Source organism: Phyllostomus discolor, chromosome 7, assembly GCF_004126475.2.
Source record: "Phyllostomus discolor isolate MPI-MPIP mPhyDis1 chromosome 7, mPhyDis1.pri.v3, whole genome shotgun sequence".
Taxonomy (NCBI): Eukaryota; Metazoa; Chordata; class Mammalia; order Chiroptera; family Phyllostomidae; genus Phyllostomus; species Phyllostomus discolor.
The window spans coordinates 2,195,844-2,219,592 of NC_040909.2; the positions used below are offsets into that span (position 1 = coordinate 2,195,844).

General features: G+C 61.3%; 2 protein-coding genes across 2 annotated transcripts in view; one reads left to right on the top strand and one right to left on the bottom strand.

Moving 5' to 3' along the window:
* Positions 1 to 8,323, top strand: part of CNTN4 (contactin 4) — a 249,765-nt gene extending 241,442 nt beyond the window's left edge. The window contains 2 exon segments of the mRNA XM_036030242.1: positions 7,253 to 7,256; positions 8,309 to 8,323. The gene's annotated coding sequence lies outside the window, so the exon portion shown is untranslated.
* Positions 4,314 to 22,891, bottom strand: IL5RA (interleukin 5 receptor subunit alpha). The gene is made up of 10 exons (XM_036031500.1): positions 22,822 to 22,891; positions 20,810 to 21,015; positions 19,729 to 19,867; positions 18,286 to 18,439; positions 18,020 to 18,207; positions 15,986 to 16,131; positions 13,698 to 13,836; positions 8,515 to 8,608; positions 7,417 to 7,501; positions 4,314 to 4,433 (listed from the first exon to the last, which is right to left on the bottom strand). Exons 1-10 carry the CDS (start codon positions 22,889 to 22,891, stop codon positions 4,344 to 4,346), a joined length of 1,311 nt encoding a protein of 436 aa, XP_035887393.1. The 3' UTR covers positions 4,314 to 4,343.
* Positions 22,892 to 23,749: the final 858 nt, after the last annotated feature.

Here is a 23,749-nt window from a genome sequence, read left to right on the forward strand (position 1 = left end):
TTGCTGCCTGCCCCACCTCTGTGCCTTTGGGTCACACAGCGGCCCCTTCCTGCAACAACCCTCCTGTGCCCCCAAATCCCGAGGGTCCTCAGCCGTGACGCCTTCCCATGCCAGTCCCCCCTCTGAACCAGCCGCCAGCCCCGCCAGCCCCATGCCGGGCACGGGGAGGCTCTGATGCCGCTGCCTCGCGTTCTCATTCCCACTCAGCACCTGTGTCGGGACCACCCCCCACCCCCGACCCGAGTGTTCGCAGCATCCCCCCACCAGACTGTACGCTCCCTGGGGGCAGAGGTGGCGGCCTGTCTTCCATGTACCCTCCGCAGCGCCTAGCACAGTGCCTTGCAATAGATACTCATTGATCGATCGATGGAAAGGGTCTCTGACGTAGCATTTGGCCTCAGTGGCCGGACGGTGCGCACCAGCCGGGGAAGCCCTCCGCGGTGCCCTCGGTGCAGCGGCAGCGGCGTCACGAGGCCTGGCTCCTCCCTAACTGCAGGGCTTGGAAGGGCCTTGCGTCTCTCACTCCGAGATCCGATACCTCGGGCCCTGGGTTAGCGGCCGAGGCTGGAGACGCTTTAGAAAGTGCCCCGGGGGCCCTGCAGCCCCACGGCTGCCCGGCCGGAGCCGGTGGGCTCCCCGAGAGCAGCCCCAGCCGACTCCAGCCAGCGTAAAGGGTGACACAGGTCTGACCACGTGCTGAGTCACAGAGAGCACGGGCGAGAGAGAGAATACAGACTGATCCTCTCTGAGGGTGCAGGCACGGGGACGTGGGACAGCCTTTCCAGGGTCCCGTGGTGGGGATAAACCGGCTGTTTCCAGTTTTGATGCCACTGTGTTCGGCACCCAAATTCCCAGGAGAGACGGCTCGGCCCATTCTGCGTCACAGGGCTGAGCCCCTCCGAGCTGCCTAGCCCGTGTTCCCAGCGGAGGGGTCGTCGGCCAGAGGAAAATTGAGACGCAGTTTCCGGAAGGTGGGAGTGGCCACTGGGAAGGCCTAGGCGACACACTTGCTAAGCCCGGCCACCCCAGGGGCCCTCCCGGCTCGGGGCTCTGGGTGGGCTCGGGCAGCCTGTGCTGTGACTCGAAGGGGCCCCTTGGCTTTTTCCACCTGGTCGGGTGCCCGCCCCCCCACCCCCGGCCCTGCGTGGCGTGCGCACCCGGCGGAGTGACTGCGCAGCAGGAGAGTCTGCTCTGCGGTGACTGGGTCCTCTGCCTCGGGGTCCCAGTAGAGACAGCAGCAGCGCCTCGTGCGGCCGGGCTCGCGCCCCCGGGAGCAGAAGGCGCGGGCGAGGCCCTGCGTTTCCAGGTGAGCGCAGAGCGCCCCCAGCCCGCGACGAGGGAACTGCCCCGAGCTTCCACCTTAAGGCGCGCGATCGCGTGGTTCCCGCGGTCAAATGCGTGGCCACCAGCATCCGGGAAGCCGTGGGCAGCCCTCACTGACCCCCGAGGCCCCGTCGCACCTGCCTGGGCGCAGACGGGCTGGAGGAACCCTGAGTCACCAGAAGTCCGCAAACAGCGCAGGCCGGCCACTGCCGCGGAGTCGTTTCCAAGGTGACGCGGCCCGCGGGCGGACGAGGCTGACACCGCTGCCCGGCGGGGGGCGCTGTTCCCCGCCGCCGCAGACCAGCAAGAACAGGTGTGTCCTCCCCCTGGTTAGTTAGTGGGTCGGCCAAAAAGTGCGCTCAGTTTTTTCCGTGACATGAAACGCACGTTTTTCCTTTTCACCGACGACTCTACTGATTTGGAGACTTTGACTCTGGCGGCGACCTCCCGCCTGGTAGCACGTGGACTGTTCTCAGTTAGTGTCTGCATTTGGCCGCTGACCACCTCACCTGGTCTGCCCGACCTGGCGGAGCTCTGCCCAGCGAGGAAACCTCCAGCGCGGAGCTGTGCAGACCCCTCCTGAGGCGTTCGGTCATCCACAGCCCCTTCCCCACACCCCGCACAAACCCTTCTTCGCGTTTCAGTTGAATTTTTACCGTCCTTGAAATAATAAAGCGTAATATGCCAAAAACGTTGCCTATTTTCTTCCATCTTCAATATGAAAATAGCTGCACAAAAGTGCACAAATTTTGGTAAGTCATTTAAACGCACAGCTGATGCGACAGCCGTCCCGACACAACCTAACAGGACTGTTTCGAGTGAAGTTACAGACGACCAAGGGCCACCGGAGCCGCCGCACGGAAAAAACTAAATGAGCTTTTTGGCCGACCGTGTGATTTGAGGAGTTGGCCTGTTAAAATGAAGGATTTACCATCCATCTCTGGATGTCCCCGACAGGACTCCCGTACAAGGGACAGACAGTAGGGCTCCCCCAGGCAGCCGGCCTCCCTCGGGGAAGGAGCGTGTGATTCTGGGTCTGCCCGCAGGGCGTGCCGCTCGCTACCTGGGACAGGGTCTGTGGGGCCTGCATGCACAGCTGAATGCAGTTAAACTTGGATTTCACATTGCAAAAAATGCTTTCACCCCTGGCTGGTGTGGCTCAGTGGACTGAGTGCTGGCCCCAAAATCAAAAAGTTGCAGGTTCGATTCCCAGTCAGGACACATGCTTGGGTTGCGGGCCAAGTCTCCAGTGGGGGGCGCACAAGAGGCAACCATACATTGATGTTTCTCTCCCTTTCTCCCTCCCTTCCCCTCTCTAAAAAATAAATAAAATCTTTTTAAAAATCATTTTATAGTATAACTATGCTCCATGCATCTGGCTCATCATCTGTTCTTTATAAATAAGGATTTATTGGAACACAACCACAGCAGAGACCGGATGCTCTCGCTGCTGAAAATATTTACACCCTAGCCCTTTAAGAAGCTTGCCGACCTTGAACTGTGACCCCAGCAATTCCCCAACCACCACCACCAGCCGAATGCTCCTTCCCTTCCGCCCCGGGCAGGGGCGCGTCTTCACTTCTCATCTCAATGAATGAGACAACCTGGTAACACACCTTCTCAGTGAAGACGGTTCCCTCACCGAGGGAACTCGGACGGGGCGTACGTGGGCAGGGACCCCTGAGAGCCCGCAGGTGCCGGCAGCTTGTTCACCTGGAGCCCGGGGCTGCCTGCCGGGTGCCAGAGCAGAGCCGCGCCAACCGTGAGTCCCTGTCTCTGTCGTGGTCTCGGTTGCGCCGTCCCCCCGGTGCGGGTGAGTGGGTCCGCCACGGGCACGCAGCTCTTCAGACCCGCGCGGGGTCTGGCTGGCTAGTCCGGTGCCCGTTTAAGAAACTCACCTCCGCTCTCACTGCCCGGCTGAGGCCGACCAGCCCCCACTCGGGGGGTCAGACCCACAAAGAGCGGCGGGACTCTGTTCTCAGCCCTGAGTGTCTTACACTTTAAATAAGGGAGGGGGGGTGTCAATACCATAAATAGCACAGTGAGAGACGGGGCGGACTCACAGAGGAGGGACCGGAATGGAGGGGGAGACGTCCTGGCAGCAGAGAGCGGGGACTCCGCAGGTAAAATGCCGATGAGATTCAGAGAGTGAACGGCTCCCCCCCCCATCCCCCCCCAGGGAGCGGGCACGGAGGTGTGCGGGATGGACCAGGAGCTCGAGGACCGGGCCGACCTTGGGAATGCGGTCGGAACGCTGCTAACACGCTGGAAAAGGGGCCAGCATTTCCGAAGGGCCTTGAACCTGAAGGGGACGGGTCAAGGAAAGTTTTGGATGTGGGGTGACCGGCACACGTGCCTTTTACAGATGTTTCAAAATAGGGGGGTACAGGAGGCCAGGGGTTGAGCTGAGGGGCTGCCGGGGGGCCCTGGCTCAGAGACGAGGACCAGAGCCCAGGGGCCAGGGGGACATTTGGGGGGATGAGACACGAGCTGTTCAGGGTGCACACTCAGACGGCTCTCGGCCGCTCGTATTAACAGCTGTCATCCCACCTGCACCCACCTGCGCGTCTGTTACCTGAAACGGGCACGGGGTGGGGGGGGGGGGGCAAGACTGCCTTTTAGTGCCGCGTGATGTTGGCACAGGGCGGGGCGGCTTCCACCAGGTCTGTGCCCCGAACCTCATCCTCTGAGCGGGAGGCGGGAACAGTCCGCCCCCCTCGTGGGCCTCCGGGGGGGCATTCTCGGTTCCGCGCTCTCTTCCGGAGACCCGGCTCCCCCTGACCAGTTAGCACGCTGAGGTTTACTGATCCCACCCACAGAGGGTCCTCTTCATCCCCCGGGACGCACCCCCCCTCCGTGGGCGGGAGGAGGTCTGGGTGCAGCACCCACAGTTTTAAGAGCTGCGTCCGGGTGCGCGGCCGCGGCTGCGCGAGGCTCGGTGAGTTCTGGTCTCCGCTCAGCCCGGAGAGATCGCTCTGGCCCTTCTCTCCCGGGGCAGGTGCGCCCGGGCCGGCGCCCGGTCAGAACACCAAGTCTTCCAGGACCTCGGGCTCCTCGTCCACGGCCACGTAGCTGAGGACTTCGCTCTCTGTTTCGCCGGAACCGCCTTTCTGCAAAACAAAGCGTCTCCCCTGAGCGGCCTTCCACGGTGCTTCCTGGGTGTCCGCCACAGTGGCTTTCCGTCTGTTTGGCTTCTAGAAGCAGTCAACGTTCACTAAAGACAGTGTGGCAAATTGAGTAGACAGAAGACAAAAGATACACATAAACCCTCCCCCCCAACACAGCCCACGGTTTTCTCCTCAGGCCCTCGTTTCTGCGTGTGCTCTTTATTTACAGTTACACGAAGTCCAGTGGGTAAACGGCTTCGTAAACTGACGTCTTTCTGTGTCACATCAGGCAATATGTTACTTTTCGTTATATGGGCCTTGGCCTCAGCCTTTTTAATGGCTCTGTCACGATCTGCTCACAGTGCACACTTGCTGTGTCCCGTCCTGGTGATTACTAACAGTCCCGAAGTGAATCAGAAAAACGGCGGTAAAAAGTAACACAGCCTGCCCTGGCTGGCGTAGCTCAGTGGATTGAGCGTGGGCTGCGAACCAAAGTGTCGCAGGTTCGATTCCCAGTCAGGGCACATGCCTGGGTTGCAGGCCACGGCCCCCAGCAACTGCACATTGATGTTTCTCTCTCTCTTTCTCCCTCCCTTACCCGTCTAAAAAATAAATAAAAATCTTAAGAGAAAAGAAAAATTAAGTTAAAAAAAAAGTAACACAGCCTGTAAGAGACCGTGTTCTTCACACCTCATTCACGTCTGCCTGAACAGGGCTGTGCGCGGGTCGGGCCGGGACCCGCCCACTGCCACGCCCTCCACCCTGCGCCCCGTGCGAAGGGGCACCCTCTGGCTCTGCTCGAAAAAATGAGGGTGTCTGGAGACCCGTCTCCAGCAAACTGAAAGCTCAGAATAAGGTTCTTCTTCTTTTTTTTTTTTTTAACAATAAGCCCTTGTTTTCTATTGCCAAAGGCCACCTGGTCCCTCTCTCACCACCCCCCCCACCTCACCCCACCCCACGTGTCTGTCCTTGGGGTGTCAGTGTCTACCTCGGGTCCGAATGAGGAGAATGTTGCTGAGGATGGCCCTGGGCGTACCGGGGTGCGGCTGCACCCCGGTCCCAGGCCCGGGGGACCGGCCACGCTCAGGGGCACGAGTCGTGACCACAAGTGAGGGGCTTCCTTTCCACCAGTCGAACGTGTCCCAGGGTCTGCCGACCCCACACTCCCAGGCCCCCCGTCAGCCTGGCAGCAGAGGTCCCAGGAGTGGGCCAGGCGGGTCTGCGTTTGGTGGTAGAGTCCGAGCGTCGCCTTTTCCCAGCTCCACCTGTGCTCCCTCTCTCCGCTCTCTCCCTCCCTCTGTCTCTTACTCTTTTTTAAAGATTGTATTTATTTTTAGAGAGGGGAGGGAGAAAGGGAGAGAAACATCCGTGTGTGGTTGCCTCTCATGTGCCCTCTACTGGGGACCTGGCCCGCAACCCAGGCGTGTGCCCTGACTGGGAATCAAACCAGCGACCCTTTGGTTTGCAGTCCGGTGCTCAATCCACTGAGCCACACCAGCTGGGGCTCTCCCTCGTTTCCGAATGACTCTGCAGTGTGAGACGGGACAGGGAGTGCCCGAGCAGCCCGGCGTGCTGAGCTCCGCCGTTCATCTTTGCTTGTTCCGAAATCCGCCGGTCTGCCCCGAGTTGTCACACACAACTTGATTTTAGCAAACAACAAGCTTTCAGCTGGTTTCCTCCGGCAGCCTCGGGGACGAAAGGCAGACTTGGGGGCTCTGCCGGGAAGTCAGGTGCCAGATAAGCTGCCCCACGAAGAGGCCAGGCCACAGGCTCCAGCCAGCTTCCCAGGGCCAGGACGCTGCCAGGAGGGCACAGGGACGGCACAGCTCCGAGGGTCCCCCCTGGGGCCCACCATCCCTCCACAGAAGCCGAGGCCACCAGAGCACAGGCTGCTCCCCTGGCCACCAAGATGGGGCTGTGGGCTGGGGGTTCTTGCTCCCCCAGGGTCCCACTTTATTGCAATGGCTCACTTGGTGACTGCCCGATTGTCCCTTGGCTGTCCCTACAACGAGGCACCAGCAGGTGCCTCCAATCACGAGGGCTTTGTCAGAGGGAAAACTAGACTCATTGAGAACATCGCCTGGGCTGCAACAGAGGTCCACAAACCCCAGCGGGCGCGACAGCGCCGCCCGGCCGTCTGCCTGTGCGATGAGGCTTCGCTGGCGCAGAACCGGGGCGCCGTGTGCACGTCATCTGCGGCTGCTCTCCCGGCACAAGGGCAGCGCAGGAAACGTTGAGATGAACCACCTCGCCCTCGAGCACTTACTGCCTGTCTCTTTATAGAACGGGCTTGCAGTTCCAAGTAACCAGGTCTAAGGAACCATCCCGCGTGAGGCCAGCTCCGGCAGCACCGTCACCCAGAGGCCCGCTGAGAACCAGCTGAGAACCAGCGAGCAGCGCCAGGAGGAGTTAGAGAAATCCCACATAAACAGGCCGCCGTGCCGTGTTTACAGAGCAGAAGGCTCAGTGGTGCCGGGACGTCCCTTCTCCCCGAATTAACCTGCAGCGCCACGCGGTTCTGGTCCAGACCCCAGGAGCCTTCTCTGCAGAAGCGACAGGCTGGCTCTAACACTCACACAGAGTGAGAGCCACCGGGAGTAAGAAAATCAGCCCTGAAAAAAGGTGCTTAGAGGCCCCACGCGAGCTGGTCTGCGGGTTCAGAATAAAGCCCTACAGGTAAAGACAGCGTTGCACCGGCAGAAAGATGCTCGAACGGATCAGGGAGGCCACACGGATGGTCCAGAAAGAGGCCCCCGCCCCCCAGCCCACACACGCCAACAACCGCCTTTCAACAGAGACGTCGGCCCGACTCCCTGGGGAAGGGATGTCTCCCAACAGGCGACGCTGCTGGAGCAGCCGGAGGCGAGTCAGCAGTGTCCGGGGAAGCCCGGGGGCTGGGACCGGTGCCAAGGGCCCGAGAATGGGCACGTCGGGAGAAACCCCTCCCTGGGCGGGCAGGACACACGCCGAGAACCACCAGCATTACCTCGTAGTTCACGGTGGCCACGAGATCGCCGATGTCACTCTTGGGGCCTGGAACCGGTGGGAACAGCTTGGTGCACATGTGACCCCTGAAACCGGAGAAGCGGGGGAATCAGGTCCTTAGCATCCCGCCGAAAACTGGCCTCGTTAACACCGGGGCTAACACCTCCAAGAAACATCTACATGGTCATCGTGGTCACTGGCCTGGGGGGTGGGGGGCACCGCGGGGCTCTGGGGAGGCCGAACCTCCCGGGAAGGCAGAGGGTAGCCGCTCATGCCAGCACACGTTACCGGGCCTGATCTCTGCAAACCCGAGACCCATGTCCCGTGTGGTGTGTGCAAGGTCAGCGCCCTCCCCCCACGGTGCTGGCCCACGGGACTTCCCTCTCCTCTACTTTGAGATGCCCCACCCCCCAACCCCCACCCCACCCCAGGGTGCCCCTGGAATACACATTTGTAATAGTGAGTCTGTTCCGAAGGCTCGCCTGGGCCTGGGCTGGACTGGAATACAGGCTCCGGGGGCCTCCTGCAGGGCGCACTGGGGACTGAATGCCAGAATGGCCGAGGCGTTCTCACAGGGCCGTTCGTGGTCCCTGGGGCAGGGGGGGCGGGGGGGGCCACCAGGCCTGCGTGTCATGTCTAGCATGTGTCTGACCTAAGAACAGCCAGCCAGCCACTCGGGGACCACGGATGGCGGCCAGGCTTGCACGGGGGCGGGACTACAGTGCTCCCAGCCTGGCACCGCCTTCCTTGAGCCTGAGATGTAACGGGTGGTGCGCGGACAGAGGCAGTCCCGGGCGGGGGGACGGCCAGGCCCTACGGGACCGTAGGACACGTGTGTAAGAACCTCCGTGTGAACGGAAAGCCCACAGGCAGATTCCCAAAGGGGCGGTAAGGCTGCCGCGGCACCGTGCTCCATCTGGGTGTCGGGGTCCGTGAACCAGGGCGGGCGTTTCTCAGCTTCCACTGGGTGGGTCCACGCTCACCTCGGACAGGCCGCCCAGGGGCACGGACGTGCCGTGGACGCCACCCGAGAACAAGCCCCCCACCGACTTGTCCAGAGAGCAGGAGCCGACGCTCCGCCCGGGAAGCCCCGACCTACGTCCTGCGGCTGAGCGAGCAGACGAACGCGGCGCAGAGGGACGCCGTGAGCGGGATCAGCAGCCACTCGGTCCAGGGCTTCTGCTCGTCCTGTCCTGGAGGGGGAAGACGGAGAGAAGCCAGAGCTGAGCCCCGCCGGGGGAGCGAAAGGGGCGGGGCGGGCAGCAGCGCGCTGCCCTCCCAGGTGGGGACCTCATGGACCCCCCCTCCAAGGTGCCCATCCTAAATGTGGGGGGGCCCTGCCTGGTCTGGGCCCGTGCCCTGCCCCCAGGTCGCGGGGACGCGGCCTCGGCCCCTCGCCTGGGAAAACAGGGCCCTCCGCGCCCAGCGCCACCGCGTCCCGCGTTTTGCGGACGCTCACCCTGAACAAACCCAACCTCCGACGAGTAGTGCGCGCGAGGCTGACCGTGTACGCGAGTCGCGGTGAGTCTAACGCTCGCCGGTAACGGAAGCAGCTTCTTCCCCAACCTGTGATTACGCGCCCCCGGCCACGGTGCTCCCGGGTACCGACTGGACCCTCTGCCAAGTGCCTAAGGGCCGCACATTCTCCGCGCAACTCCTGCTGCACCCCAGCGGGGTGGGCGTGGCCTCTCCCGGCAACACTGGGGAGTGGGCGTGGCCTCTCTGCAGTGGCGGGGTGGGCGTGGCCTCCCCAGGGAACAGGAAGGGCGTGGGGGGTGCAGCCCCGACTGCTCACCACCGTCCCCCACCCCAGGACACGCCTGCACAGGCAGGCACACCCCCGAGCCCACCCCAAGCACTTCTTTGTCACCAAACACCCTCCTGGGCGTCCCCTGTCCGGCTGGACACACTCGCGGCTGTGTGTCCCCACTCCCGGACCGGGCTGGGTTTGCGGCCGCGTCTCCGTGTGAACCAGGCTGACCCACACACACTAGCGATTCGGCCGGTGCTCCGTAGGCTCTGGGTGGGAATGAGTCCCTTTATTAAAACCCTGCGGCCTAGTGTTGGAAAAAGTTTAATTCCCATCTGCTATTTTACACACAGCCAGAGCCATGCCTCGTCAGTCATGCAAAAAAGGGCCTTGGAGAGTCACACCTTCCGACGTCCCGACCGCACAGGCGGCTGGAGGGTCAACAGCTGGTTCTCTGGTGAGACCCAGGGCCCCACCAGGCCCAGTTGTCACCACTGCACATGCTCAGAGCTGACACCCAGCGCGACCCACCGGGAAGAGCAGGTGCTGCCGCCTCCAGCACCCATTGGCCTTCCATCCCAGGGGAGTTCCCCGAACCAGGGCCCCCTCCCTCCGGCTCCACGCCCCCGTGGTGCCCAAGGCGCACCCCGCATGCTCAGCCTCGATGCCAGCCCCCTGGGAAGCACACTCAGAAACTCCGGACTCACGCACCCCGAGCGCAAGCCCCACGAGGGGAAAGTCCTGTTTCCCCCGGGGGGCACGTGTGGGTCTGCAGGAAGCAGCGGCCGAGTGTAAACACTATCAGGGCGGCGCACCCGCCCCGCTGCGTCTCACGTGGTGGTGCAACGCCCGGCCGGGGTGCCTGAGCCTGATAACGGCCCATGTCGGCTCCAGCCGTGATGACAAAAATCTCTTCGGTTAAACCACCCTCCGGCCGCTCCCTTCGGCGCTCCCTGCCCTAAGCGGAGATTCTCGCCGAGTTCACAGGAGCAGAGAGGTGCCTGAGTGTAATTCTCAGTCCCCACAAAGGCCCTGGCGCGTGCAGGGCGCGCACGGGTTCAAAGCCAGGGTCACTGCCCAGAGGGAGCGGGCCAGGCGGTCATTTTTCCGGCCAGGCGTCTGTGGTGTGCCAGGGCCGAGGACCCCGGAGAAGGGGGCCGAGGTCAGCTCACCGCGAAGGAAGCACGCCCAGGCCTGTGAGACCGGACCAAGCTGCCAGGGGCTCAGCACCGAGTGGAAGTGACCCTGGGCCCCTGCTGCTCAGTTACTCATCAGTGCAGGGGACCCAGGGTCGGCGACACGAGCGAGTGAGCCGAAGTCAGCACTTCCTCCGACTCTGGGGACACAGAACAGAGGAGGCCGGGCCCCCCCACCGACCACACGTGTCCTGCGGGTGGAAATGATTAGCATGTCATTCCAACCAACGGTCCCGAAAAGGTCATTAATTTGAATGCCGGAGTCTCTGGTCTCGGGGGATTTCTTAAGAACGAGTATTTCCAGATAACCTGAACTTTATCTCTGACTCAAGGAGAAACTCAAAGATTTTTTTTTTCTTTTCAGGAAACCGGCGGGCACCGCTCTGTGGTTACGCAGAGATGAGCCCCACAAAGGGGAAGTCACCGAGCCGGGCCCCCTCGGACGGAGCCCTCCGGACCCCATTCCTCTGTCCGTCCGTCCCGGGCGCTCGGCTGCCGGTGCTGGTGTTTGGTGCCGGTGTTTCTGGTGACTTCGGTGCCCGCCGATTTCGGCCTCGGACTCAGGAAACTTCTCCTGTTTCCTAACCCCAGGAAGGCGAGGGGGAGCACGGGTGTGCCCTGGGATGGGGTCAAGAGGCAAAAGATGGGGCCTGGACGCCACCCTGTCCCAGACCGAGTCCCCACCTGGCCTCTGGGCCCTAGGACATGCCCTGCCCCTCCAGGCAGCAGGAAAAAAAGAGAAAGAAGGAGCAGGCTTGGGAACCAGAAGGCAGGGCTGCCACTAGGGGCCAGGGGGGGACCCCATCCCCACCCCCTACACATAGGTGGAGGTGACCATGTAGAGGTCCCCCAGGTGGGTCCAGCCCCTCAGCCTCTGACTCGGGTGCCCGGGGCCGAGGGGCCGGGCTTCCTCACGGCCACAGCCACGAACGCCAAGCCGGAGGGAGGCGGGCAGCACCACCCGTTCACCGGCCTTGATGGGGCCGCTCTCCCCTCCCAGTCCGAAGTCTCCAGGCCCCCGGCTCCGGCCTCACCCCTCTCACGGGAGGCCCCTGCTGTGGAAGGACACGCCCCCGAAGGTGGCAGGCGCCCTGTGGGCCTCACCCGCGTGCCGAGCCCGGTGTCACGGGTGCACATCTCAGCCTAAATCTCCCTGAACCAGATGGTCTCATTGGCAGGCACCTGCTCTGCATCGCTGAGACCCTGGCCTTCAGTGCCCGGGGCAGAGCCCTGGGGGGGCAATAGACGAGGCCTGTGACCGGCCATGGCTGAGCCCGGTCACCGAGAGGCAGGCCTCAGAGGGACTGAGCCAGACCCACGGCACGGCCAGCAACGAGTGCAGGGGACACCCAGGACACCCCCCGGGAGCGGGGAAGGACGGGGCAGCGGGAAGTTCTGCTCCCACGCTCGCGTGCTGCGTGCACGGCGTCGGGCTCCCCTGGGGTGCGGGCGCCGGTGAACGGGAGAGGCCCAAACAGTGAGCGCGCAGCAGAACGTGGAAGTGAAGCAAGTTCAGCGAAGAGAAGGCCGCGGAAAGTGGGAAGTCAGCTCTCGAGATAAGGCCCAGAAGCCGGTGGAGGAAGGGCAGGTGATGGGGGCTCTGATACCATGAAACCGCTTGTTCTGTTTTTAAGAAGTGCATCTGCCCCTCCTCTGGGCTCCCCAGCGCCGGCGGACGCAACCATGGCCGAGTCTCAGGCCAGGCCGGGAGCACAGGCGGCTGGCTGTCCCCCCCCCAACTCCCTGGTGCGGTCCTCTCGCCCCCTGACCTGACCGCCAGGCACCGTGCCCACCCCAGCCAGGCTGCAGCCCCGGCCCCTCTGGCCCCTTGTCCCTCATCCGTCAGAACGGACCCCTCCCACGCCTCACTAGCTAGTCACTGGGCGAGCATGGGCCCGCTCCACGCCACTGACCAACATGTGGGTCACCTGCAGGAGAAGGACACACGCCATCCGAGAATAACCTGTTTGAGAACGACAGAACTTTTCAGCCTCCCAGGGGCTCCACTCCCCGACCTCGAAATAAAGGAGGAGGACTCGATGATGTCCAAGAATGAGGCGACGGCCGAGGCGGGGGCTAGCATGAGAGTGGAAGGGAGGGGAGGCTCCCGGGCGCCATCAACAGGGCTGGGCGGGAGAGGACCGAGGCTGTGACAGGCAATGGTCGTGGCAGGGAAGTCGCCTGCAGGACCCCGAGCTGGGCAGCCTGACCGCTGCCCCTCGGGGGAAGGAGAGTCCCGCCCAGGGTCCCGGAGGGGCCGGGCGACCCATGGTGTTTGCCAGTCACTGGGGTGAAAATGCCACAGTGGCACTGGCCACTGTGGGGGCGTGGGTTCCAGTGCGACGGACCGAGGAGGTGAGCAGCACGACCGACCAGCTCATTTTCGTAAGAAAGTGGACTCTGCCCCAAATGACGGCGGCGAGGCACCCCTGGGGCAGACCCTCCCAGCCCAGTTCCTGACCAGCGCCTCCCTGGAGGGTGAGAAGCTAAAAGCCAGACTGACATGTACTCTCACTCTGGGTCCCTGGTTCTCTCCCCTCGGGTTTTCCGGGGGCTGACGGAATGAGAAACGGCAGGGACGGCAGGGGCAGGAAGAACTCGGGGGGCCAGGAAATGGGGACGCCAGGAGGGGAGGGGGACCGGCTAGTCGGGCGGAAAGCCCAGTACTCCGGCCACCGCTCAGCCCCCTGCAGCGGTGACGGGAGAGGTGACTCCTTCCCGAGACCCGACGCAGCCCGGACGCAAGCTTTTCCAGCTCGCTCCGCCTTAGGTCTGACGACACATGCGCACATGAACCTACGATTTTCCCCAGATGAAAAATTCAGTTATAAAAAATAGGATAGAAGGTCCTGGCTGGAGTAGCTCAGTGGATTGAGCGCGGGCTGCGAACCGAAGTGTCGCAGGTTCGATTCCCAGTCAGGGCACATGCCTGGGTTGCAGGCCATGGCCCCCAGCAACCCCACATTGATGTTTTTTTCTCTCTCTCTTTCTCCCCCTCCCTTCCCTCTCTAAAAATAAATAAAATCTTTAAAAAAAAAAAAAGAAGGAAAATCCAAAAAAAACAGGATAGAAGTAGAATCAGATAATCTGAAAAAGAAAACAGGTACAAGGTTTTGGGAAAGCCGGCGCCGGCAAGAAGCTGGACCCCCTGAGAGTCAGGGGCCTCCGGGCCAGCCCACCTCTGGTCCCGGAGGCGGTGGCGAACTGGCAGCAGACAGGGCGCCGGGACCCGGGCGGAGTCCCGACGCCCCCGTGTGAATGCGCACGCTCCAGGGTCACCTGCCTCCCCCAGGCATAGGCTCCTGGGCGAGGGACGCTGGGCTCCCGGACACTCACCGGTGCCGACCGGCTGGCTCCAGGCGCTCCAGAGCCCCTGCCGCCTGCACGTGGAGCTCACGGCGGCTCTCACCACCACGCAGTACCGAGACACGTCGCTGACCGTGGTGTTGAACTTGTTGGCCGTCGTATTTTCTATCTGCACGGGAAAGAAATGAGCATTCTAGTAATCTCCAGGCACGTGATTTAAGCAACGCCAACCACCAGAATGGGGAGGGGGCCCACATAAGGGGCGGGACTCTGCCCAGTGGACCCGTCTGCAATCCATAGGACGCGGACGATGGGTTTATTTCGGGCGACTTCCGGTGGACGAGTCACCCTCAGGGGGAAGCTCTCTAGCGGCCAAAATAAACAGAACGGGCAACTGTGAGACTGCGATGGCCCGTCGGGGCCGTCGGGGCCCAAACGGCGTTTCTGGGTGGAAGGCCTGGCCGCCCCCACAAAACTCAATCCCGCCTCTCGTCCGCCCCTCCTCATCCGCACTCACAGGTCCCAGCAGGGCCCCTTGGTTTCCCGTCCCGTGTCGCGTTGGCACACTACACTCTGTGAGCCCCTGGGACCCAGCGACGAAGGGGGCTTTATGTGTCTTTCAGTGACTGAGAACTCTCAGAAGAAGAATATTCCGGGACACTTGAAAGTGACATGCGATCGGAATGTCAGGCCCCACAAACAGAGTGTCCCTGGCCTATGCCCATCCACACCCGTTCACTGCCGTGCCGCCTGCGGCTGCCTTTGTCCCGGACACAGAGCCCGGAGATGGTGGCCAAAACCGGCCGGCCCACAAAGCCTGGAGTACCTGGTCCTTCACTGAGACCGCCTGCTGCTCCCTGACCGACAGCTCTGGGGAGGGGGGCGGAGGGTCGAGGTGCGGGGGGGATCAAGGTGCGCATGGGCAGGAGAGAGACAGGGACTGTCAGGCAGCTGAGTTCCAGCTCTGCCTCCAGCTGCCCGTGGGGCAGTCCTCGACCTCCCCGAGCTGCCGCCCCCCAGACCCCGGCCTGTGATGCAGGGACCCTGACACCTGACTCATGGGTCACTGAGTTACGTGGAGTGACCTGTGTCTGGGCCAAGCTTAAGAAACTACTAGATCAAGCCCTGGCTGGCGTAGCTCAGTGGATTCAGCTCAGGCTGCAAACCAAAGTGTCGCAGGTTCCATTCCCAGTCAGGGCACATGCCTGGGTTGCAGGCCATGACCCCCAGCAACCGCACATTAATGTTTCTCTCTCTCTCTCTCTCTCTCCCTTCCTTCCCTCTCTAAAAATAAATAAATAAAATCTTAAAAAAAAAAAAAAAAGAAACCACTAGATCGAATCACAGGAACACAGCCACTACTCCACCCATTTCATGGGCAAAACAGCAGTTTTGGAAGGTTCCGTCTCATCCCACGGGCTGTGACTCGGCCTGGTGCTGAAATGAGGCTGTTCTCTCCCACAGGAACCCTTCTCCTCCGTTCCCCCTCCTGGCCCACGTCACCCCACCGCGCTAGTCCCCTGGCCCCTCCCGCACCCAAATGCCCCCGGGAGTGTTACCCCCTACCCCACGAGCACTGAGCATTTTAGCTCTCATCACCTGGGGCTCGGACGGCCACAGCAGCCATTGGCCAATATCCATATGTCCAGGGGTCGCCTCCCCACCCCCACCCGACTCTCCTGCCGCCCCCTGAAATGGCCTCTGACCCCACAGATGCACCCCGTTTCTGCACTGAGCAAACCTTTCCTTCTGTCGGGCCCAGCGCCTATGACCCTGGTTTTAAAAGAGAAATCTTTTCTTATTTTTAAACAAAGTCGCAGCATCCTTCCGGAGAAGTCAATCTGTCCATGTTTGTTGAATCACATGGAGCCGAATGGAATTCGTTTCGTTTTCTGTGACTCCGGGCCAGGCCAGTGCCCTCGTCCTCCGTGCCCCACCGTCCCGGGAAAAGGGAGCGGCGACTGCGCGAGGGGCTCGCCGCGAGGGTGCGGCACTGGGTCGTGCGGGGATTCCCTAATTTTTGAGAAACCGCCCTGCTGCTCCCCCAGTGGCTGCGCCGTCTGACACGCCCCCCGCCGCCCCGCCCCCACCCCCCGCCGGCAGGAGTGCGGTGTTTGTATCGGATCCCCCGCATGATTCCCAACTACACGTGTCTCCTCGCGAGACACAGGGCCGGTGAGCTTGGGCTCGTTTCCCTAACGCCTGGGTGGAGGTGAGTTAGCGCCGACCTTGAGCAGTGCGGTCACCGCGGAGAACTTCTAGGAGTTTCCTGAAAGAGCGCCGCCGCCGTCCCACCTGGGGGCGGCCTGGAGAATTACCTGCACGTAGCCCCTCCTCCTGCCGTAAATCTTCACTTCGTAGTCCCAGCAGTGGCCCGGGAAGGCGGACACGGGCTTCTCCCAGCGGACGGAGAGGCGCGTACCCTCCATCTCCGCCGTGACGTTCCCCGGGGGGTTCACCTGGTCTGGGGCAGACAAGCAGAGGCCAGGTGAGCTGGGGCGGACAGGTCCCACCGACCCCTCAGGGAATCCCCCTCAAGGGGTGTGTGCCCGGACCCCAGGCCGCACGCAGGGCTCCTGCAGCTGCCCTAACACTCCTGCCTCATCCCGGGGAAGAGGAGACCCCCGGGGGCAGCCGTCAGGGGTTGCTGCCCCACCCCGCCCTGGGCGGTGGGGCCTCCTCCCCCCTCACAGCCGGGCAAGACCACCCCCACCCCTTTCAACTGCCCCAGTCGGGGAGTAAACTGATCCTGGAGAGCGGCCGCCCCGGAGCGCCTACTAGGCCCTGCCTCCCCGGAGCAGGTGCCGGGCCCTGGGCATCCCTGCCCCTCTCGGGCTGTGGCTTTTGTTTCCTTCGCTCGGGGAGTCTGGCCGGGGTGGAAAGCACTAGTGCCCCCTGCACAGCGACAGTGCCTTGGGCTAAATTTGTCTCCGCTCTAAAACAAGAACCGAGTCCTCTCCCCTGAGGCCTCTCGCGACCGTCTCGGGCCATGTGACTCGGCGGGAAGTGTCTCTAGGGGAGTGTTCCTGTCTCAGGCTGGGTGGCTGAGACCTCACCGTGACCCGGTCACGGGGACACGCTCAGAGGGGACCCGCTGGCTGCAGAGCCTGCCCGCTCCCTAAGGAGAAAGTTTGTGACCGAAAAAAGTGTTCGTTTGTCTTAGGGACCTGAGGAACTGGCCCCAGTGGACTGAACGCCATGTAAAGCAAATGAGTGAATTCCTGGGGTCGGTATCGGGTTCGGTCTGTTTTCACGGCAATTGCAGTGTTCCCCGAGTTCCTCAGCGTGGGCACCCCCGCCTGTCGTGAACGTGACGTGTTTAAATCACCTAGGACATAGGCTATGGACTGGAATCACGTTGCTCGTTAGTAAATGCTGTGATTCTTTCAACCAAGGTATACTCCGTTCACTGTGGATACGCCACAGCCAATCCACGACCTTTAAACAACAGTATTTGGCACACTTAGTGGGTATCAGTGCAAGCTGCTGTTCCAAGCACTTTGTAACACTAGCACACTCAACTCTCACAAAACCTGGTGGGAAGGGTTCGTGCCTCCCATTTTTTCAGATAAGACTGAGGCCCAGGGCAGGGACAGCTGGTCCGAGGTCCCCTCACTGGTCCCCGGGGGAGTGGGGCCCAAGCCCACAGCCCACCCCAGTGCCCGCCCGGCCACTGAAACCCGGCCGTCAGTCTCCAGGGCGGCTGTGGGAGAGGCTCCCGGCTCCCACATGTGCGTGCAGGTGGCAGGACGGAGAGCGCCTCCTACCTGAGACCCAAGCAAACGCAACCTCACCTAACATGTTTCTGTCTGAGGGTCACAGGCTGAGAGAGGCCATTCAAAGTCAGGAGCCTCGGGAGAGGACGCACTGGGGTGGAGAAGGGCTGTAGGAGGGGTCTCAGGACGGGCTGCCTGGCCACCCGAGGAGGGCTGGGGGCCTGCCTCGTGGGCAAGGGGGTCGGAACTGCTCGGAGATGCTACTCATCCGCCCAGGACCCTCGGGCAGAAACGTCTGACCCCCGTGGGAGCTGCTGAGACACGGAGTGACATCTCTCAGCAGCAGCCTCATGGTTTCCAGCTGGGGGAGACTTTGCCCCCCCAGGGACACCCGACACCCAGTGTGTGGAGGCATTTCTGTGGCCACAGTCGGCAGGGGCGAGGGGTGGCTGCTGGCGCCCAGTGGGTGTGAGCCAGGAGCTCACTGAGCTCCCACAACCCGGTCGCCCGACCCCGGGGTGCCAGCGCCAAGGCCCAGAGCCCGGCCCGTTGCAGCGGCAGGAAGGACAGGAGGCCGAGGGGGCGACGTTCGCAGCCCTCCCTCGCCACCGCGGCCCCCGCCCCGGTCCGCCTCACCGATCTCGTGAAGGGCGAACAGCCGGTCGTAGGGCCTGATGGCAGCCCGCAGGCTGGAGCCTCTCACGCCCACGGCTAGCGCGTCCTGCCCTTTGCCGTCGATGGAGGTGGCCGGGAACCAGCACGCCACGTTTCTCCTCAGCGCGTCCTGGCCGTACTCGCGGCACGCTTCCGTCCGAGAGCCGTACCTGCACCAGGGACACCCGTGAGTTTCCCAGAGCGGAGGACACGACCCCGCTGCCCCGGCGGCGCCGGCAGGCACCAACCTGTAGTAGAGGAAATACTGGGTGTCCGAGGGCGCCTCCTCGCCAGCTCGCCAGGCGCAGCGGAGAGAAACTCGGTAGGGCCTGGACTCGGGGTGGCCGCCGGCCGCCGTGTTTGTGACGCAAGTTAAGTTCACAGCTGAGGTTCCGGGAGACCCTGGGGGGTCCAAAAGGAGAAGAACAAGAAACGATCATGACATCCTCTGAACCTCCAGCGTCCTCAGAAACCCCAGGGGCTGGGAACCTCTCCTCCACCTACGAAGAGTGATCGTCATCACGCGTGTGTAGAAACCTGCTGTTCGCAACGGCCAGCTCCCTGGGGGAAGGGGGCGCGTTTGTAACCCCGGAGAGCTCCCCCCTGCGCTGGGGGTGGCGGCTGTGTGGGGCCGACTCACTGGACGTTTTGGAGCGCTCAGAGCTCTGTGTCCAGTGGCCTCAGTCATCTGACGCACACCTGTCAACAGCTGGCCAGGCCACCAAGGTCCTACCCACCCTGGGCCCTGGTTTCCCGGCTGCCAAGGAGAGACTTGGCTGGGGAAGGGCTCCAAGGCCACTGGTCACCCTCGAGGCTGAGACCACAGGCATCCTGGATGAGGTGGACGGCTGCTCGGAAGGACACGAGTTCAGGGACGCTGAGAAATAACTCCGCCCCGTGAGACGCCACACAAGCACGTGTGGTCTAGTCCGACTGCCACAGCAGGACATTGAGGGACACTGGAGATTTCAAATGGGGCCCTTCACGTCATTTCGCCCAGGGTTTTCCCCGGACTCCCTGACCGGGAAGCCCTGATTCCTCTCGGCCTCCCTGGCACCATGGGGTCCGGCGCTTTCGGAACACGCGGCCGACACCAGCCGTGAGCGCGCCTGTGGGGACTAGAAAGGCGCAGGGGGCTGAGGGTCAGGGAGACCCCACCCACGCGCATGCCTGTAGACCCAGCTGCAAGTGACAGAGGGGGGTCTTCTTGGCTGAGGGTGAGTCAGTTATAAGGTCATTTTGTCACTGGGGCCCAGGGTCATCCAGGGGGAGAGGAATAGGGCCAGGGCTTTGGGGTGCAGGGTTATTCCGGGGAGAGGGGCCAGGACGGCGGTCTCAGCAGCTGGGTGCCCAGCGCAGCGCTCGGGGTCACGGTCAGACACCTGAGCAGAGCAGAGAATCCACGCAGGTCCCTCAGGACCCGCCTACGAGGGACCTGACGACCCTTTGAGCTTCTGACAGGGCAGTGGGGGCTGGGAGGGGCGTTTGCAGGGACCTGGCAGGTGCCGCAGGGTGGGTTAGGGCGGTAAGACGGGAAGGCGGCCTTGGCGGGGACGTCAGAGATGCGGAGGAAACGGGGGGGGGGGGGGCCCTGGGGGAGCCCTGGAGAAGGGCGAGCTGCTGAGGGTCCTGACCTCCCCCCACCGGCAGAGTCCAGAGTCCGTCCACTGGGCCCTCAGAAGCCGGCTCACCTGGCGGGGCCCTCAGCTCGGCGGACACCCAGCGGCTGGCGGGGCTGGGGCGGCGCTCCCACAGGATGGTGCGCACGCTGGCCGAGAAGCCTCGATGCAGGGCGGCCTCGTACCTGCGCCCGGTGTGCTTGAGTTCGAACTGAAAACAGAGCCCACGAGGCATGATGCACCCCAGGGAAACGACCTTGGGAACCCTGGTTTCGACAGACGTGCGTGTCCTTCCCGTTCTCAAGTGGCACATCAAATGCGGTGGAACGGGCTTGCACAGAAACCAGACCCTCGGGTCCACGAGTGCACACGTAACCCTCGCCTCACTCAGCGGTGTGCGTTAAATGTGCACAGCTTTTTACACCCTCCCGTAAAGTGGTTTTTAAAAGTGAACAAGTTACCCAATTCTAGCCTGTATTCATGTTTTTTCTAAAAAAAAAAAAAGTATAATGAAAACATCATAATCTATTCCTCTACGATACACAAACACATTCTTCTTAAAAAACAAGGAAACAAAAGCTTGCAAACAAGCCTCCAGTTCCCTCTGACCTACTGTCTCCCCTCCCGGTCTCTCCCGCCGCTGACTCCGCAACAGAAAATTCTCTAGAGTTCCCTGGGGACTGAAAAACACTCCATGCCCGGCAGCTGCTTCGCCCTTTGTTTCATTGTATCGGGCACCCGCTAGGTTCCAGGTGCTTGAACGTGACCCTGGAGGGAGCCGGGCCTGAGATGGACGTGTCCAGGGTCAAGGCTGCAAATGTTGGAACCAGGATTCGGTCAGCTGCTGTCCTCCCATTTTCCTTAGCCAACCTCTTCTGGGTTTTTTTTGTGTTTGCTTTTGTTTTGTTTTTCTGGCTATTTTAGAGAAGACGGAACCCACGTCTAATCTCCTGTACCTCAGAAGGTGCTAAACTTGCTTTCTTAAGAGAAAGAGTGGTCCCCGAGTTACAGCGTCCTGGGCTGCTGAGGACCCGCATGCATTGGTGCTCGGCCGTGTCGGCCGTTTTGCTCAGTGGAAATTTCCTTCGGGAAGGAAAACGCGTCAACGTCAGGACTCGCTCTAAGGAGGGACAGGCGTCCGGGGGGGACTCACGTCATCGTCCTGTGGGGTGTGGACCCTCAGGTGGTAGCCCAGCTGCACGCCCTTTCGCTCCTGCTCAGGATTCGGTTTCCAGCTCAGAAGAACTTGGGCCAAACCGGTCACTTTAATGGTGAAATTGACAGGTGGGAGAAGTGAAACTGACCGAGGGAAAAAAAAAAAGAAGAGGTCACACAGGTTCAGTGGTCCAGAGTGGCACCCTTTAAAGTTGTAAACGATTTCACGGCGCACCGCACTATCCTGGCTGTTATGGCTATTAGAAGGTATAATACTGAAATCATTTTGGAGGACTTTCTTTTAAAGCTGCCTTAAATTTTTTTTCTTTTATCGATTCTAGAAAGAGGGGAAGGAAGGGAGAAAAGGAGGGAGAGAATCATCGATGTAGAGAGAAATATCAATCGGTTGCCTCTCACACGCCCCCCAGCTGGGGACCAAACCCACAACCCGGGCCTGTGCCCTGAGGGGGAATCAAACCAGCAACCCCTCGGGTTACAGGACGACGCCCAACCACCTGAACCACTCGGGCCAGGGCTACAGCTGTGTTTAACTCACTATCTTTTGTTTTTTTCACTTTGCCTAAGTATGTGCCTATAACACCTACAGATTTTTAATTGCAGTATGAATATTTTACTGTAAGTGGTTTTTTAGAACCACGGTTTTCAAACTGAGGGCCATTACCTGCTAATTGGCTGGGACAATGTATCCGTCTGTGGCTCATCATGGTTTTTCCTGACTCAGAAGAAAACTGAACAGAAAAGACATCGGAGTCTGTCTTGTGCACTGAATTGCCATAAGATACTTTCTACAATAAATCTGTTTCACGAACCTCTCCTTTCCACTCGAACTGCACTCACGAGTTTGTGTGAGTGCTGGTTCATGACATAAAATGCACTTCTTATCACGATTTAAAGTCCAACAGCTTTGCAGACCAGACAACTTACATAGTCATTTCTGGAAAAAGATTTATTTTTGTTTTGTTTTGTTTTGTTTTTAATTTTCGTAAGTTAACCACTCTCTCACTTTGCCTTCAAAAGAAAAGCTTTTATTTCCATTCCAGAAGCAATGTTCATTCATTTTAGAAAGTTTAGGAAAGCACAGATGAGAAAAAAAGAAAAGAAAAGAAAAATCACCTGTAATCCTACCACTGCGAATGGGACTAGCATGTGACGCATTTCTTACCCCTGGGGGTGTGTGAATAATCCCTTTTACATTAAAGAACATTAGGAGAATATTGTACCACAGGCACAGCTATGAAACCTGCTTCTGTTCGAGTACTGCGTGGTCAGGGTGTTCCCACTGACCTTGAATCTGTCTCGGCCTCTGTGACTGGCCTGTCCTCACTCCTAGGGTTCCTAGGGTTCAGTCCGCACCAAACTGTGCGTCACGGCCACCAGCGGCCACATGTGGCTATTTAAATCTAAGTGCACTTAAAGAAATGACACCTTCATGGCCTTAGTTGCGGTCACCACCGGCTATGGCCCCTGGGTTGGACAGGGCAGGCACGGCCCACTGGCCTCAGCCGGAGGACGTCCTCTCGGACACTATGGGGCGGGGGGGCCCACGACAGTTTTCTTCGTCTCTGTCTCCACACCAAACCCACCCACCGACATATGTCTGAGCCGGACACAGGGGGAGGTCATTGACCTTGGGTCCTGTGGCCTCCTCAGCGCTCCCTTGTGGGAGAGACGTCCCCAAGGGGCCACCAGCTCCAGCCTTATTGGGAGGGAGCTCTATTCTGTGGGGCCCGTGCACCCACCCTGGCACAGCACCACCCCCCACCCCACCGGGCAGCGCCAGTCTGCCCCTCGGCCAGCCTCACTCTCTCACGACCCAGCACGCCGAACGAGTTGGCGTTCTGGCGCGGACAGCTGTCCCACCCCTTTAGAGAAAACCCACACAGAATTTCCCAGCAGAGGGATCACGGGGCAGAAAACCACACTGGCACCTTTGTCACGCGCTCAGGTTTTTAGGAGATGTCACTGCCTGTAAGAACAGGTGGCACTCACCATCGTCAGGAGTCCCATCGGCTTGGAGGATTGCCGCGGCCCCCAGCAGGATCAGCAGCGCGGGCGCCATGGCGCCGGTCCTGCAGAAGGAGAAGACCCGGGGCGGGGGGGGGGGGGGGGTTGGAGGAGATGCTAGCAGCTGTTTCCTGAAGTCAAATGCAGCCCCTGGCCGACGGGCAAACAGTTACGAGCAATCTGGGACGCGCTAGAAACACAAATGTGAGCCAATCCCGTCCAAGGCGCAGGAGGACGTGGAAACACCCGTCGCCACCCACGCCGATGCCACTCCGGTGCAGGGTGTGTGTGGGGCACGGCGGGAGCGGAGGGGCTTCTGAGGGGACCCCTCCCAGTGCTCCGGGGCGGGGGGGGGGGGATAGCGCCAGGGCACAGCCGGGGAGAGGAAGCGAGCAGGAGCGTACGGTGGTCTGAGGACGGCCCCATGAACAGGAGCTGTGCTAGGGGCGGTTCACCACAGTGGAAAATAAACACCACGGCCATTCTCGTGAATGAGAATTGACAGACGGGCCCCTCGGACGAGAAGCTGAAACTTAAAACAACTCCCATGCGGGAAAGCGGTGTGCGTGCCGGAGTGCGGAAGACACGGCGACGCTTCGAGCTGCGGGGCAGCTGGGCGACCCGAGTGGGAGTGGACGCACCACCGGAGGGTCTGTGGACCCAGGCGTGGGCCTGCAGAAAACGCAGGCCCGTCTCTCCCCGCCTCAGCCCCCGGGCGATAGAGATGAATCGAGAGTGGAAACCTCCACCCCGAAGCTCGAAAGCGTGGCGCGGTCCCTTCCACAGCTGCTGTCCCCGGTCCGGGGAGACAGCCGAGGGTCCCTTGCTGGGAACGGGAAGCTAGAGTTCCTGAGTGTTTCCTCGGCAGAGTCGGAAAAGCCGTTTTCATGGGAACTTAACTTTGAGGGTCAAG

Excerpts from the sequence above, each read along its gene's own strand:
- IL5RA (XM_036031500.1), bottom strand. The coding sequence starts at position 22,891 with ATGGCGCCCGCGCTGCTGATCCTGCTGGGGGCCGCGGCAATCCTCCAA. Across the intron at positions 19,868-20,809 it reads ACACCCCACAGGACGATGAC|TTCGAACTCAAGCACACCGG; the intron begins GTGAGTCCCCCC and ends CTCTGTTTTCAG. Across the intron at positions 7,502-8,514 it reads TGCTCGCTCAGCCGCAGGAC|GGGTCACATGTGCACCAAGC; the intron begins GTAGGTCGGGGC and ends CTCCGGTTTCAG.